Raw genomic sequence first — 15,648 nt, forward strand, 5'->3', positions numbered from 1 at the left:
TTTCCCCGGCGCAGCCCTGATTTCCAGCGCGCTTTCTTGCCAATAGGTGTCTCCTCTTCTCCAGCGCGGAGAATGCGAACTTGGCGGTGGCTGGGGCAGCCTCGCCACGATCCTGGCTGGGGAAACAGTTCAGATGCGAGCGATTTGGGGACCAGGAGAGGTAGGGCTGTCAGAACCACAAAGGACACTTGGTGACGAGTGAGGTTTCTGTGGCGATGAGGGATGGCCCGGTTTATTCTCGAGGGCGGCCAGGCCGCCTTTGGAGGTGAAGAGGAGCCCCACAACATGAGGTTTGGGGTTCTTTTCCGCCCAGACTGGTAGGCACCTCTTCCTGAACGCCCCGCTGGGTCAACTGGCCCCAGGTGGCGTGGTCAGGGTTGTGGTCAAATGGTCAGCTCTAACTCAAGCCATTCTGCATCGTTTAGACCAGATAATTTCGACTAGAAAAAGCTTGGGGAAAGGTTGAAAAGGGGCCGACAGGGTTTAAGCTGCTGCTTCCTGGTAAAGGTGTCTCAGTGCGTGCGTGACCTGACCTGTAGATGGTCAGTGCAGATGATAGGGCTCCAGACTCTCCTGTGGGGCCCCCTGGTTTACCTTCAAGCCCCTAGTCCCCTTGAAAGAACCATCACAATAACAAAATCCCCCAGTGGGTTCCCGCAGGTGTTTTTAAAAACATCCTGGAGAGGGATGATTGGCTGCTAGGAGGGATTAGGATGGCCCCATAACATGGAAACTGGGAGACACCTCTCCAAATTTCTTATCAGCTCTGAAGTATGTTCCTTAAAATCATTGGAAGAAGGCTGGCAAACCTGCCGATTCTGGTGTGTTCTCACGTTTTTTAAGGGCAGACGTCCTCCTGACGAGCGCTTGAAAGGAAATGCTAGTTTCTTGCATGGTTCTAATAAATGTTTCAGGCCCTCACACTGGAACTGCAGCTCCCATAGACTTCCAGCTTTGGAGACCTTGCTTATCTTAACCAAAGATGAGCTCAAGAACTTACATTCAGCACAAGAGGATCATTATTTCCAGTGCCCTGATGTCCCATGTAGGAAGCATCTTGTGAAATTGGATAAGACATTGCTTATGTTTCTTAAAATTTCATTTCTAGCTTGAATGTTGAACTATCAGGCAGTGTTTTAATGCTTACACAATGAGCTCTTGCTATGAAGTGTGGGGTTTGAATTTTGAGCCCCTGGACACTTACTTCTGCACATATTTGTCACTGCTTTAAAAAAAAAAAAAGATCTTTCTAAGTTTAGATTTCTTTGAAGAGTCAGTGTTTCATTCCATAGTAAAAAGGTTTTTTTCCACTTACAAGAGGAAAACACTTTTGTGGGGGATAGTGGTTATTTTTCACATTTTACTTAGGAAAATAAGTTTGAAAATGCTCTGCTAAAAGGCAGTGGACTAGGGGCAGTGATGCCATTGATTACAGTTATGGGATGTGTATAGGGACTACAAAATTGGGGTATCCAGAAAGTGGGACCCAATCTTGTGCATGGACCAGCCAAATATGGAAGGGAAGGTGGCTGGCCACGGGACAGTGTCTGCCTGCCGCGGCTGAGGCCTGCAGGGAAACTGGCTCCTGCCCTTCCTGAGTGGGTGTGACCAAGGCATCAGCTGCCCTCTTCAGGGCCTGGGTGATTACCAGGATGTCCCCAGTTTAATGAGCATCTGGTGGAAGCTCGTTAGGCACTGGTGTTTTTGAAGGCCCTATGCTATTCTCCCCTGAAGAATGCCAAGAAATGTAGGCCTGTAGGTAGCCACCCAGTCAGAGGATGCTCCCTCCACAGCTCTCCAGAGCCAAACAAAGCTTTCCCTGTTCTCCCGCCCGCCACTCAGCTTCATGGCATTGTTTCCTAGTCCACATTAGAAAATGCCGCAGAGCTTGCACCCTGCCTTATCACACCCAGCACTGGAGGTCTGCATCCCGTTAATGTCCCTGCAGCCTGTGGAGGAGGCTCCAAGCTAAATACTTCAGTGGAGACCTGAGTGTTTGCTGAACTGGAGAATGGGGATGCAGAACCAGGGCTCCACAGCAGGGGCTGTTTAATACCCAGCTGCCCAGTCTGATGGCCTGAGTTGGGGACTTGAATGAGGAGGGAACCAGTCTAGTCTCTGGGAAGAACCCTGTGACTTCCCAACAGGGCCTGGGATCTGGGGCACATGTGTGTGAGCTTGTTCTCAGCAACAGTTTAGCAAAACCCTTTAGTCTAAACATGAGTAGGCCTGATATTCGTGTGTAACTTTTGGTAGTGGTGAAAAGGTAGTTGAAGTAAAATAAATAAATAAATAAAAATGGAAAGAGAAAATGAAATGTTGATGCTTCTCTACAGAAAACAGAACTTCCATTTACTCAAAGGTCAGCAGAAAAGCAAACTAAAACAAAACAACCCTCCAACATGCATCTCAAAGTGAGAACTATTATTAGAAACTAAATCAGGCCAAGCTGAACCATAGTTTATCACAGAGAAAACCAGCCATTGGGAAAGTGTCCTGGGAGGGAGGCAGCCGCACGCGTGAGGCCCAGGTAGAGGCCTCTGGAAAAAGCTGTCCCCAGGGCCCAGGGGCAGGAGGAGGACTCTGGGGACTAGCAGTGGCAGGGTGGTGCTGACCTCCCTCCCCTTCCTTCCTGGCTCCCTCCCATCTTGTGATGCTCAGCCTCCCACTCCAGCCTGGCCACCATTTTGCTGGTATTCCAGATGTGGGTTTTAGGTGGTGCCAAGAGGTGGGGAAAGTTAGAACAAAAAGCTGGAAGAGAAAGGAAGAGGACGGACCGGCTCCCAGCCCAGCCTTTCCTACTGACGGAGTGTCCACGAGCTACTGCGGGCCCCGCCAGGTGAACATCAGCTCAGGTTAGAGGGCGATGAAATCGCCCGTGAATGACCGGCGAGTCCTGGGGACTCCTGAGTGTGCAGTGCAGAAGGAGCCAGGGGACGAGGAGGCCGTGTGCGGGAAGGGGCGGGTGCTCTGAACCAGGCAGGACTGAGCCGAGTGCCCCCGGGAAACTGCAGGCGCACGCACCTGTGCTGCGGGAGGTACCCACCAAGGCACGCACCGGGATCAAACCAAATGCCTCCGGTCTTCCCGGCACTTTCTTTAGCAACGGGGCCTGGAAAATGCTATTCCCGGAATTTCCTGCTTGAAGTGGCAGAGCTGGGCGGCAGGTTGGGGAAGTGCTCCTGGAGGCGAGCCTTCCCTGCCGGGGCTTAAGGCCCAGGGTCCACCCACAGGGCGGGCAGACTTGGGCAGCCACCCAGAGGAAATCCTGGGGCCCCGAGATGCCCGCGGTTTGAAAGTTGGTTTCTTTTTAAACTTTTGGACCCATCCAGCAGACGAGGTCTTTGTCCTCGTGGAGGGACCAGCCAGACCTGCCGCGCCTCCTCCCGCTGGACACTGCGTTCCACGCCGAGCAGAGGGACTGCTGCGAGGAGGGCGGTCCCCGTCGAAGCTCGAGCCCCGCACTTCCCCGCACTCGGTCAGGGACCCCGGGCCTGCGGGGCCGCGCCGGGACTCGCGCGCGGAGTTTATTTAAAACTCGGAAGCCGGCGGCCGCGAGCGGCTTGTTTATGTAAACCCGGAAACACCCGGGGGGACCGGGGCGGGACCGGGCGGGGAGGGGACAAGGGAGGGGACAGGCCGGCGGGAGGGCGGGGGCGCGTCACGCCGAGGACGCGCTGCCAGCGCCGGGCTCACCGGCCGCCGCGCGACCCCGACATGACGCGGCTGGAGCCAGACCCAGAGTTCGACTTCGAGTTCCTCTTCGAGTTCGACCAGGGCGGCGAGGCCGCCACAGGTGGGTGGGCGGCGGGGGCCGGGTGGGAGACGCCGTCCTCGCCCGGCCCTGGGGACCCGGGCCGCCCTCCCCGCGCTCCCTGCGCCCGGCCGGAGCGGCGCGCACGGCCGGAGACGCGCTGACCGCGGGAGGCCACCTGTGGGCCTGCCGCCCGCGCGCAGGTGGCGACCTGAGCCCCGGGCCCTCGCGGGCGTGGACGGCGGCGGGCACCCGAGAGTTCGCCGAGGCCCTTCCCACCGGCCCTTCCCCGGGGAGGCGAATGTCCGCGGCGAGGGACTTGGACCTGGTCGTCCCGGGACAGATGGTCAGCGGCGCTGCCAGAGGGCAGTAGGAAGCCGTCCTCGGAGAGCTGCTCTGTCGGGGCCTGGGCAGAGGCCGAGCCGGGAGCCGGGCCGGGAGCCCCCCGCTGCGCTCCCTCCAGGAAGGCTCCAGGCTTTGGTTCCCCTCTCACACCAGCGCTGCCACTAACAGAGAGCTTTGCTTCCTTTCATTTTCTGTTCGCGGTCAAAAATAAAGGTTCCAGTTAACAAAAGACCTGTGGCCCCTCCCCCACGCTGACATTCTTGAATAATATCAAGAGTGCGAATAATGACAGCCGCTCACAGGGCAGACTAGCGAGAGCAGGGGCCCAGGGCCCACGCCCAGCACTTGGATGGCGCTCCACCTGTCTTCTTTTCCCGATTCAACAAATGGGTGGGTCTCCCCTTTATCCTGTCCCTGTCCCAGCCCGGTGGCAGAAATGTGATGGAACAAATAGGACCCTTGGGGAGGAAAGTTCGTCCATCTCTTTGGTGATGTATAAGATTTTCCAGAGCATTCACCACCTGCTTTTAAAAATCTGAATATCTTGTTTATCTTTTTAAATTTTTTTATTTGTTCTTAATTATACATGACAGTAGAATGCTTTTTGACGCATCACACATAAATGGAGTATAACTTCTCTTCTGGTTGTTCGAGAGTTGGAAACACACTGGCCATGCATTCATATGTGCACATAGAGTAATAATGTTGGATTCATTCTACCGTCCTTTCTACCCCAGGCTGCCTCTCCCCCCTTCACTCCCCTCTGCCTAGTCCAGAGTACCTCTCTTCTTCCCTTAGCAGCCTTGCCATATTGTGAGCCTGATAGTGAATCAGCATTTGCATCTCAGAGAAAACATGCAGCCTTTGGATTTGGGGGATGGGCTTATTTTGCTTCTTGTTCTTCTTTGGAAGTAAGTGTCCTATGAGGCTGCCAACTGCTGCGCTTCCCTGACCCTCCCCACTATCTTCCCTCCGAGGTTCCTTTCATCTGTGTCTGTTGCTGAAGGTTCCAGGTGTGGATGGGGGAGAGAGACGGCTTTGGGGAGGAGAGTCGGGGCAGGATGTGGAGACGTGGGCCAGCGCCTTTGAGCTTTCCAGACTGAGATCTGGCGGTGGGTGGCAGTGAGCACCCCCACCCTTCCTTCCTCCTGCAGCTCTCATTCTTGAATTGGTGGTCCGATCAAAGGTGCTCTGCCTCAGTGTTCATTTCATTTGCACTTAAGACTGGCCGCACAGAAGTGTGGACCTCTTCTTCCTGTGTCAGAGTTGGTCCGGAGGAGACGCTGCTGGGGCCCTGGCTGTCTCCCGTGGCCTCCCAGGCCTGTGTCTTCTGGGTGGGGTGGCCAGCCAGAGGAGCAGGGACCAGGAGCCAGGGCCTCACCCACAGGATGAAGGAAGCTGTGGCCCAAGGCTGCTCGGGGAGGAGCACACGCAGCTGCAGCCTGGAAGGAGCTGCCTGTCGTGATCCTGCAGACCTCCAGGGCTGTGCAGCACAGGACCCAGGCCCAGCCCAGGCAGATCTGAAGCAGGTCTCAGTGCCATAGGCCACTTCTGTGGTGGCCCTGCACCTAATGGGGAAGGGGGTTCAGGCCCTAGAGAGAGTTCTGGGCAGGGAGGCCAGCGATAGGAAGAGCGCCTTCCCCTTTTCACAGTGTCAGAGATAAGTTGCTGGAAACCATTGTACACATAGGCAGTGTGCGTTATAGACCACAAGTTATGACAAGTCATCACATTACAGTCATAGTCCTTCACAGACCAAGTGGGAGAAAGTGCTCTACGTTGTTTCTGAGCCTGGATATAAATCAAGAACGAACAATCCTATGATCAATTGCCAGACAAAGTAGCACTGAGTCCAAAAATTCACTTTGTCAAAAAAAAAAAAAAAAAAAAAAAAAAAAAGTGGGCAGCCCTGAGCACACTCCTGGGCAAGTGCTACAGGAGTGAGGGTAGGTGGACTGCCCTGTGGTGGACTGTGGGGCCGCTGCCCTTCCCCTCCTTTCCCCTCACACCTCTACACCCACAGTCTTGGGCCTCATGGAGTCTCTTTGGAGGGAAGGACCTGGTTTTGTGGTTCTGCATTTCCAGCGTGCTCAGCAGTGCAAGTGTTAGATGTTCACGGGAGAATGAAAAGAGGGTCTTTAAAATCCTGTCCTGGGCAGGACAGGAGTGATGTTCATTCCCAGCACCTGCATCTTCCTTTCTCCACCCAGCCTGCTAGGACACAGGTCGTCCCCCCCGCCCCCCAGAAGGCAGGGCCTGGGCTCCCCTCCGGGGCTCAGGAAATAGGCTGTGCCTGTCAGCTGGGAGGCGGCCTGAGCTTCCCGCCCCAGGGCTCCTGTTTTCTAAGTTATTTTGGCCTGCCTAAACACTGCCAGCACTGTCGCCCTGGTGACTTGGGAGGAAACTGGCCACAGCCTGGGCCTGGCAGGAGGAGCCGGGACCTCTACATGGGCAGTTCTGCCTGCCTGCCTCAAGCTCCACTGGTGGCCTTCAGAGGATCCCGTGTGGGAAGGGGACAGTGCAGAATCAGGATCTGGAAGAGGTTTCTGTTCTCAAGTCCAGTTTCAACAATGGGATGGTTTTCATTCCCCCAGGAAGACTGCAAAGGGCCAGCCACTGTGGCAGGAGACCTGGAAGAAAGTCTTGCCTCAGGAGAGCCCCAGGCTCCCGCCTGGACTTGCCGAGGGTCAACATTTCGGGAAAACATTCCAATCTCTCCTACCGAGGCCGGGCTGCCTTCTCAGATGTTTCCATCCAGGACAGGCTTGTCTGTGTGAGCAGGACATTTTAGTCCTACGTCAGGTTTCCCAGGGAAGACCATAGCTAGTAAGGGACAGTGTGGATGCTCTTTCATTCTTTGTACAACTGGGCAACACGCAGTGGTGCTGGAGGGGTGTGTGCTGGGGTGGGCCCGGGCAGGACCCAGGCCCTTAGTGGGCTGTGCTCAGCTGTCCTGATGCTGCAGCTGTCCGACTGCTGCCCTGTGAGTCTCTCCAGCACCACAGTACCTCAGAACCTGTTGCTGTCTGTCACACCACCAGCCTGACCTGTCCTCACACCATCCCCTCAGGTAGGGCCTTGGTGTGCTGAGTAACGCTTCACCTGCAAGGCTGCCAGGGATTGGGGGTCGTCTCTTCTGTTTGATGCCCGTGTGTGCTGCCCCGTCTTCGCCTGGACCCCAGCCCCACTGCGTGTGTGTGCAGAGAGCTGTGTCTGCCAGCGTTTGGAGGACAGGGCCTGGCTGGCAGGCTTTTCCCAGTTCTATTTCTAGCCTTGTGTCCTGCAGTCCAACCCCAGCAAAGGCTAAAGGGGATGTTCCTTACCATGAAAACCAAGTCCTCTGTGATGGAGTGAGCTGGTGTGAGTGGACGGGACCTGCCCATGGCCTGAGAGGGTGTTTCTTGTCAGAAAGCACCTGCCCGGTGCCGCACCGTGGATGTACCGCTCATCCTGGCCTATGCAGAGTGAGGCACTTCCCTGCTGACTCAGGGCCGTGCCTGGAGGTCACAATAGACTGCCGAGTGGGCTGCCGCTCGGCTGTGGTGTCCTGATAGAAAGCACACCACACACTTACATCTGGGGCTGCTCAGAGGCAGGTGCTGAGAGAACTGACACCACAGAAGGATGCACATGCCTTCAGACAGGCTGGCTTGCTGAGGTGGGCAAGACCAGGGAAGCTGGTCAGCTCAGGAGCCCAGTGCACAGTGTCCTGCACTCCCTGCTCCCAGCCTGCACAGTTTTGTGGCATCAGCACCCAGTGTGGCATTGTGTGCACAGGAGGGCAGCTGAGAGGAGTGGCCCGAGTGAGTTAGAGGAGCGGGAGAGCAGAGGGGCCACAGAGGGAGGCCAGCTGGCTTCACATTCTGTGATGCATCTTAGGATGCGACAGCTTGGAATGTGCCCAGGACAGGACTCTCTTCTGCAGTCACCTGCGCTGCGGGTCAGAGAGCCCCTTTGACTGCTGGTGCATTCCTGGGTGTGGCAGCCAAGTTCTTCAGTCCTGTCTGGCTTGACAGAAGTTGGTGAGATTGTTCAAAATTCTTAAGAAAGTTGCTGGAATTCTCTCATCCCCTGCAGACTGACCTTGCATGTGAACGAATTCCACTTTGGACAGGACAGGTGGGAAGTCACGGGGGTCGGTCAGCTCTGCAGCTGCAGGTGGGCTTGGCAGGGCAGCTCTCTGCTTGAGGGGGCCTCCCTGGTCCATGGAGGGCCAGCACCTGAGGGCTGCTGGATTGACGGCAGACCAGCAGGAGCACGGGCACTTGAGCTTCACCCGTGGCTTCTTTAAGGAAAACTCACACAAGGTGAATCTTTCTGTTTTTTTCATAAAGCCTTAATGTTTTTACTTCCCCCATTAAACCAGGTGTCATCGGAGCACTTTGGTCTGAATAAAGACTCCCTTCGGATGTCCTGGGTCTGTGGCTGTGCTGCACAGCCAGGCCCTGCCTCATTTCCCCCTCACTGCTCGGCCCTTCTCTCAGAAACCTCTCTTCCTGCAGCCCAGGAGGGCCAGGGCAGCCCCAGGGCCATGCCCTCTGCCTGCCCTGCCCTGCCATCTCCTCTGGAACCTTTTTGAGATCCTCTTGCTGTCTCCCGGACCCTGTGCAGCCCAAGCCGGTCCTGTGGGTGGAGGGTGCTGGAGTGGAGAGTCGTGTGGGAGAATAGCCCAGGGTTGGCTCTGCTCATCGCTGGGCGCTTCTGAGAAGTCTTCCAGATCGCCTTCCTTGTCAGATACAGCTCAACCCAGGGTCGCTGTCGCTGAAGCAGTGAGTGTCTTGTCTGGGGAGGTGGGCTCTGATGGGCCACACCTGGCCTCCTTAGGGCCTGGCAGCTTGCAAAGCCACCTGCTGTGGGGGCCTGTGGGCCTGGGCAGGGGCCTCTGCAAAGCCCATTCAGCATTTCCCACCAGCCCCTGGTGTTGGATTTGCTGGAAATGGAAGCCCACCCTTCCTTGAATGTTACTGTCCTCGTGCCTCAGAGCAGAGGGCCTTGAGCGGGCAGGGTCCCTGGGGTTCTGGGGTCGGTTCCTAGGCCCCTCTCCTCTGCCACCGCGGGCGACACAGCCTCTTCGTCCTGGTGGGGCATGGTTCCACACTCCCAGGAGGTGCGGCCTGAGGCATGTGTCTAAGGCAGATGTTGTGCTGGGACTTCTGCGGAGGAAGCTCCCTCTGCACCTGCTCCCCACTCACCTGCCTGCTGTGTAGTTGACAGGGCTCCAGGTGGTGGCCAGGGCCCTGGACGCTGAGGAGCAGACCACAGATGGAGGCTCCTGGCTCTTCCTTGGGGACCTCAGGAGCCCGTGGGCAGGCTCCCAGGTGTGGGCGGGCATTAGTTTGTGTGTGGAGACCCTGGGAGATGCCCAAAGGGCCTGCAGGGTATGGCACGGTGACAAGTGAGTAGGAGAACCCCCAAGAGAGGTGTGTTTCAGAGGAAGCCGTGTCAGTGGGAGGCCTGCGAGTAGAAGCTCCGGGCGAAGGGCAGGCCCCAGGGCTGTGCCAGCCGCTTTACCTCAGGGCTCACCTGGGACATGCCCACCACGGTAAAATGATTTGTTGGAACCTACTAAAGTCTTACCTCACAAACACACACACACACCCTTCCATTATCAGTACTCTGCCTGGTGAGTCAAGCCAGTGCTGCGGTGGCCAAGGCTGCACACAGCCGAAACCCTCCGTCCATCTTTGGTCAAGGAGGTGGCGCCCAGTCTCTTACCTGGAGACACTCCTCTGTCCCTGCCAGGTGCTGCCCAAGTGCAAGTTCAATTTGGGATGTGGGACCAGAGTCAGGAAGCCTCTGAGGAGCACCTTGCCTCTGTGTCTATCACCTGTGTTCGACAGCAGAGTGACATGTTGGTGACCATAAAGAACCACACTTCTCCCCCCTTGACTTGTCTCTTTAGACATCTTGTGGTAAAACAGTGGAGAGAGAGGGCAGGGAGCCCAGTGGTGTGTGCCTGAGGTGCTGCTCTTGCTGCAGAGCTGTGGGTGCCATTGGCAGGACCTTTGACAGAGCCGGGCCACCCACTGCCCAAGTGGACTGCTCCTCCCGGCCTCAGCCTCCCACCTGAGCCTGTCTGGGCCGGCTGCAGCTTGGTTCCTTTGGGCCAGCGTCCTTGCCTAGTGGCACAGTCCATGCCATCCACGGGGGGTCAGCCCGTCTACTGCCCTAAGCCCAGGCCTGCACAGTGCTTGGCCCTGTAGGACCCCCAGATGCCACCGGCTGGTTGATGCCACCTCTTCCTCAGCGTTCTACTCTCTTCTCCAGGAAGTGGCTTTCTGGGTGATTGTTTAAGAGGCTGAAATCTAATTTTTCACAGTAGACTCTGGCTTCCTGTCTTGAGGGGTTGGCGTTACGATTGGGAAGTGGGGCTTGCACATGGCAAGGACTGGCACAGCCCTTCCACCTGGCTGCAAGGCTCGGGGCCGCCGGCAGAGCTCTGGTCGCCTCCGGCTGCTCTGCTGCCTTCCCTTGTCATGGCTCTGGAGTTGCCAGAAGTCCCTTGGGAAGAAAGCCACCTTGGAGAGAGGGAGCGGTGGTTCTGTCCGCAGGAAAGAACTGATGGTGAGGGTTATAAAAGATGGGTTTAGAGACAGGGTGGTGGGTGGCTGTTTGGGGAAGTAAGCAGGCATAGGAACAGAACTCCACCCATGTTGAGTGCTAGGCCCGTTGTGTTGGAAGATAAGAATTGGTTTGGATTGGTGCTCTGAGCCCCCTGGTTCCTGGGGCTCATCCCTGCTTGTTTCTGAACAGGGACACCAGAGGGCAGCCGCCTTGAATACAGTACTTCCTCTACCGGGCGTTTGAGTCAGGAGGCAGGGCGAGAGTTGCCCTGTCCCGCTTCTGTTCCTTACAGACTTGGGATGCTCATCTCCAGACCACTAGTGCTGTGGAAGGGCTCGCCAGTCAGAAACCCAGAAGGAAAGCTTTCCTGTTAAAACTACTGATGAGGACTAAGCTGATTTCTAGAAAATATTTTGACATGTAATTATACACAATGATTCTTAAATCTAACTGTGTATCAGAATCGTCTGTTTGTTTTGTTTTAAAAAATGGATTCATAGGACACAAGCTAGCCTCAGCCATCTATGAGAGGGACTTCAGAATCCATGTTTTCATCTAGTCCTTGAGCTGGTGATTACATACCTTCACAGTAATCATCCTATTTAAATCTGTATGAATATCTAGGTCCCTGTATCTAAAATACATACCTCTTTCCACCTACCCCTCTACATCATCCATCCATCATACCTGCCCATCCTTGGACCCACCATCTACCCACCCACCCACCCTCCTGTCCACTATCTATCCATTATCCATGCACCCCATTCACCCACTTATGCACTCACCCACCCGTCTGTCCACCTGCCCATCCATCTGTCTGTCCATCCATCCATCCCCAACCATCCACCCAGCAGCCTTCACCCTTCATGCACCTGCACACCGCCCTTCCCTCCGTTGTATTCCATCCACACACAGAGTCACCACCCACCTCCGCCCATCCATTCACCACGAAGCAAAGCGAACACCTTCTCTTTGTGTGTCAGGTACACTAGGCTCTGAAGACAGCGAACACCAGAGACCAGGGCAGGTAAAAGTTCTGCCACCACAAAACTTCTTTCCTACCGGTCAAGGACGGGACGGGAGAGAAAAGTGATCAAGGACAGACAGTGCTGGGCTGTGGTGTGTGTGGAGGAGAGAACTGAGCCCGAGAGGGTGCCCAGGAGTGGGGCTAGGCTTGGACTCAGGTAGAATGGCTGGGGATGCGGGTCTTGTGGGAAGAGCCCAGGACACTAGAGTCGGCTCACAGGGCCCTGCTGCCCCGATAGGCTTGGACTGAGTCAGGTGGGAGGCCTGGTCCACACAGCCTCCACCACACCTTCAGAGGCCCACCTCCTGGGGGTCAAGGTACCACCCACCCGTCCAGGCCTCCAGGAACTGGGAAGCTGGGCTGCAGAGCGTGTGGGGCCAGGCTCCTGCTGACCAGCCACTCACCCTTCTCGTCTCTTTCCTCCAGAGCACTACGGTTTCGCACCCTCCAGCACCGGCTCCGCCCTGCCACTCCCCGCAGCACACACCTCCCTGGCAGCCCCATGCCACGACCTCCAGACAGCCACTCCTGGCATCTCTGCCGTTCCCACAGCTGGGCACCCCTCGGGGTATGGAGGGGCCATGGACAGTGGGCCCGCGGGGTACTTCCTGTCTTCTGGCCACGCCCGGCCCAACGGGGCCCCAGCTCTGGAGAGCCCCCGGATTGAGATCACCTCGTACCTGGGCCTGCAGCACGGCAGCGGCCAGTTCTTCCACGATGTGGAGGTGGAGGACGTGCTGCCCAGCTGCAAGCGGTCGCCATCCACTGCCACCCTGACCCTGCCCAGCCTGGAGGCCTACAGGGACCCCTCCTGCCTGAGCCCGGCCAGCAGCCTCTCCTCCAGGAGCTGCAACTCGGAGGCCTCGTCCTACGAGTCCAACTACTCGTACCCGTATGCGTCCCCCCAGACGTCCCCGTGGCAGTCGCCCTGCGTGTCCCCTAAGACGACAGACCCCGAGGAAGGCTTTCCCCGAGGCCTGGGTGCCTGCCACCTGCTGGGCTCCCCCCGACACTCCCCGTCCACTTCTCCCCGCACAAGCATCACTGAGGAAAGCTGGTTGGGGGCCCGCAGCTCCCGGCCCACGTCCCCCTGCAACAAGCGCAAGTACAGCCTCAACGGCCGGCAGCCCTCCTGCTCCCCGCACCACTCGCCCACGCCGTCCCCGCACGGCTCCCCCCGGGTCAGCGTGACTGAGGACACCTGGCTGGGCAACTCCACCCAGTACACCAGCTCGGCCATCGTGGCAGCCATCAATGCTCTGACCACTGACAGCCTGGATCTGGGCGAGGGGGTCCCCGTCAAGTCCCGCAAGACCACCCTGGAGCCTGCACCCTCCGTGGTACTCAAGGCGGAGCCCACCGGGGAGGAGCTGGGTGTCACCCCGCCCACGTCCGACCTGCCGCCCGAGGAGTTCACCTTCCAGCCCCTGCGGAAGGGCCCCTTCTGTGAGCAGTACCTGTCGGTGCCCCAGCCCCCCTACCAGTGGGCCAAGCCCAAGTCGCTGACCCCTGCGACCTATGTGAGGTGAGTGGCAGTGGAGACAGGGTGGGCTCTTCCTCCTCACAGGGCAGGAAGGGTGGTGCCGACTTGGGGTGCTCCCGGCCTCTGGAGCTTGGTCTGCTGCGGCCCCTGCTGCCTCCCTGGACCTGCACCTGCCTGCTCCGTGCACCTGGGGTGCTTCCCGAGAGCCCATCAGGTTCCCCTTTCCACAGGATGTCTGTGGGATTGGGCCTGCCCTGACGGCCTCATGTGACTCGGTCATCTGCAAAGGCCCTGATGGGGTTGGGGTCAGATTCACAGGTCCAGGGCAGGGGAGACGTCAACATACGAGTTCTGGGGACACATTGTGGTGAGCTCATGTGCACAGCGTGTTTCCCGTGAAGCACCTCAGCAGGCCCCTCCCGTGTGCCCGCCTGCTGCTCACCCACTTCCTCTCTCCACCTTAATTGCTGTCACCTCGTCGGGGGCAGATGGGACCTCAGCTCAACAATCCCCCAGAGCAGCCACCTCGCCAGCATTGGTGAACAACACAGCTGCCTCCTCCCAGGAGACGGCTCTGCTCGCTGGCAGGCGGCAACAGGGAGCTCGAGTGTGTGCCAAGCTCCAGTCTTGAGTTGCTGTTTTTTCTCTTTAACGGGGTACGGGCTCCCTAGGGCCCACTTCGCCAGCCCCGAGCTCTTACTTCTCACTGAACAGCTTCCCGACAGGTGGGCTGCTCGAGTCCCTGGCAGAATGCTTTGGGCTCCAGCAGTTTTATCTAAAGCATGAAAACCTTGCCCAGGCCAGGGAGGGCCAGGTGTCTGACGTCAGGGCTGGAGCCTCGTCCCCAGGCAGGGGGGTTGGGACTCCCAGGGGTCCTGCCTGCAGCCCAGGGCTGCCCAGGCCCTGCTCTTCTATTTCTTGATGCCTTTCCATCAGGGGATCCTGAGGCAGGCCTGGGGTGGGACCACCTGGACCCACCCCCACCCATTTTCAGCGGTGCTTGCCCCCTGGGTAGGTGCCCAGGGAGGCCACTGGGCACAGAAGTCCTCATCTCCAGGGCTCTCTCCTCCAGGGTGCAGCCACAGACCATGGCCAGAGAGAGCTGCAGGGGATGGTGCTGCAGAGACTCCTGAGACTCTGTGGCAAAGGAAGAGCGTAAGGGCCGATGACCACTGGGCAGCCGGATGGGCCCCCGTCTGCCCACGAGGGGCTGCAGGCTGGCTGGCGGCCTGGGGAGAGGAGCGCACTCCCGCTCTTCCCGACCCGCGCCAGCTCCTTGCCACCTTCTTCGCATCTCTCTTCAGCCTTGGGAGCTTTAAATGGCTAGTGATCCAGCATTTTCATAAAAATGAGTATCTTGGGACCAAGGGTTAATTCATAATATGGGGAATCTAAAAACTCCAGGTGGAAGCATTTAGAAAACATAAGAACTGTACCTGGGATGGTGGCTCAGTGATGGAGCACTCACCCAGCATGTGCAAGGTGCTGGGTTCGATCCTCAGCACCACATAAAGATAAATAAAATAAAGGTCTTGTGTCCAGCTACAAGTAAAGAAATTGTTTCTAAAAACTCCAAGAACTATCAATGCTTGCTGCACTCTTACAGTTTGCGCTGGACTCAAAATAAGACTGTTTCAACCCAAGTGGTCTCTGCAGGTTATGGTCTGCATCTCAACTATGAGGGGCACTGTCCCTCACCGTGGACTCAGTGAGCTCCGAGGACCAAGGGAGGAGGAATGTGACTACCACCTTGGGCACAGGCAGCCTTAAGAAGCCATGAAAGTCAGTTCAGGTGAACCTGCTTGACAGCATGCTGGGCTACCATGGCCAGGCACCCAGGCTGGGGACCAGGTGGCTCTAGAAAGGACCCTCCTCCCCGGAGCACTGTGCTGGAGAGGTCAGGGTGTCACAGGGCCAGCTCCTCAGCAGAGTCCTCTCCTTGGCTTGCAGATGCCACTGTCTCCTGGTGTCCAGATGTCCCCCCTTCTTATGACACCAGTCTGTTGGACCCAAACCCACCCTGGTGACCTCCTTTTAACTTGGTCACCTCTTTAAAGGCTCATCTCCAGATACAGCCCCATTCTGAGTGCTGGGGGTTAGGACTCTCATGTAGGCGTTTGGGGGACACAGTGCAGTCCCTGGCTGCCTGGCTCACTATCCCAGGGAAACAGCAGTGCCTGACCACGTGGGTCCTCAGCAGCAGCAGCCTCAGGAGCCTTGGCACTTCTGGTGGCTGGCAGTCCACCCTCTGCCTGTCCCAGACTGGCCTGGGCACAGTGTTGGGTATCCTTGCCTTTGCCTGGCTTGACACACCAGCAGCGCTCTGCGGCCATGTGACTCCTACCTGTCCTCTTGGCCACAGGGCTCACCTGACTAGGTGTGATGCTCATGACGTTCCTGGGGGTCAGTGCAGGCACACACCATGCGGAAGGTACCAGACTCTCAAGGGGTTGAGTTCCACCCCAGAATATGTTT

General features: G+C 57.4%; 1 protein-coding gene across 11 annotated transcripts in view; it reads left to right on the forward strand.

Annotated features, from left to right (window-relative positions):
* The window catches only part of NFATC1 (nuclear factor of activated T cells 1), a 103,767-nt gene that overhangs the window by 4,804 nt on the left and 83,315 nt on the right, over positions 1–15,648 (forward strand). For 4 of the 11 annotated variants that reach the window (XM_081262645.1, XM_081262650.1, XM_081262652.1 and 1 more), the window contains exons 2-3: positions 3,333–3,796; positions 12,117–13,215. In XM_081262645.1, the coding sequence (XP_081118771.1) occupies positions 3,333–3,796; positions 12,117–13,215 (1,563 nt within the window). Of the gene's footprint in view, positions 1–46; positions 161–2,661; positions 2,840–3,332; positions 3,797–4,129; positions 4,490–12,116; positions 13,216–15,648 lie in introns of those variants that run through there. The other 7 variants (XM_081262654.1, XM_081262655.1, XM_081262647.1 and 4 more) reach the window with 5 other exon arrangements.

Source organism: Spermophilus citellus, assembly GCF_964194105.1.
Source record: "Spermophilus citellus genome assembly, chromosome: 12".
NCBI lineage: Eukaryota > Metazoa > Chordata > Mammalia > Rodentia > Sciuridae > Spermophilus > Spermophilus citellus.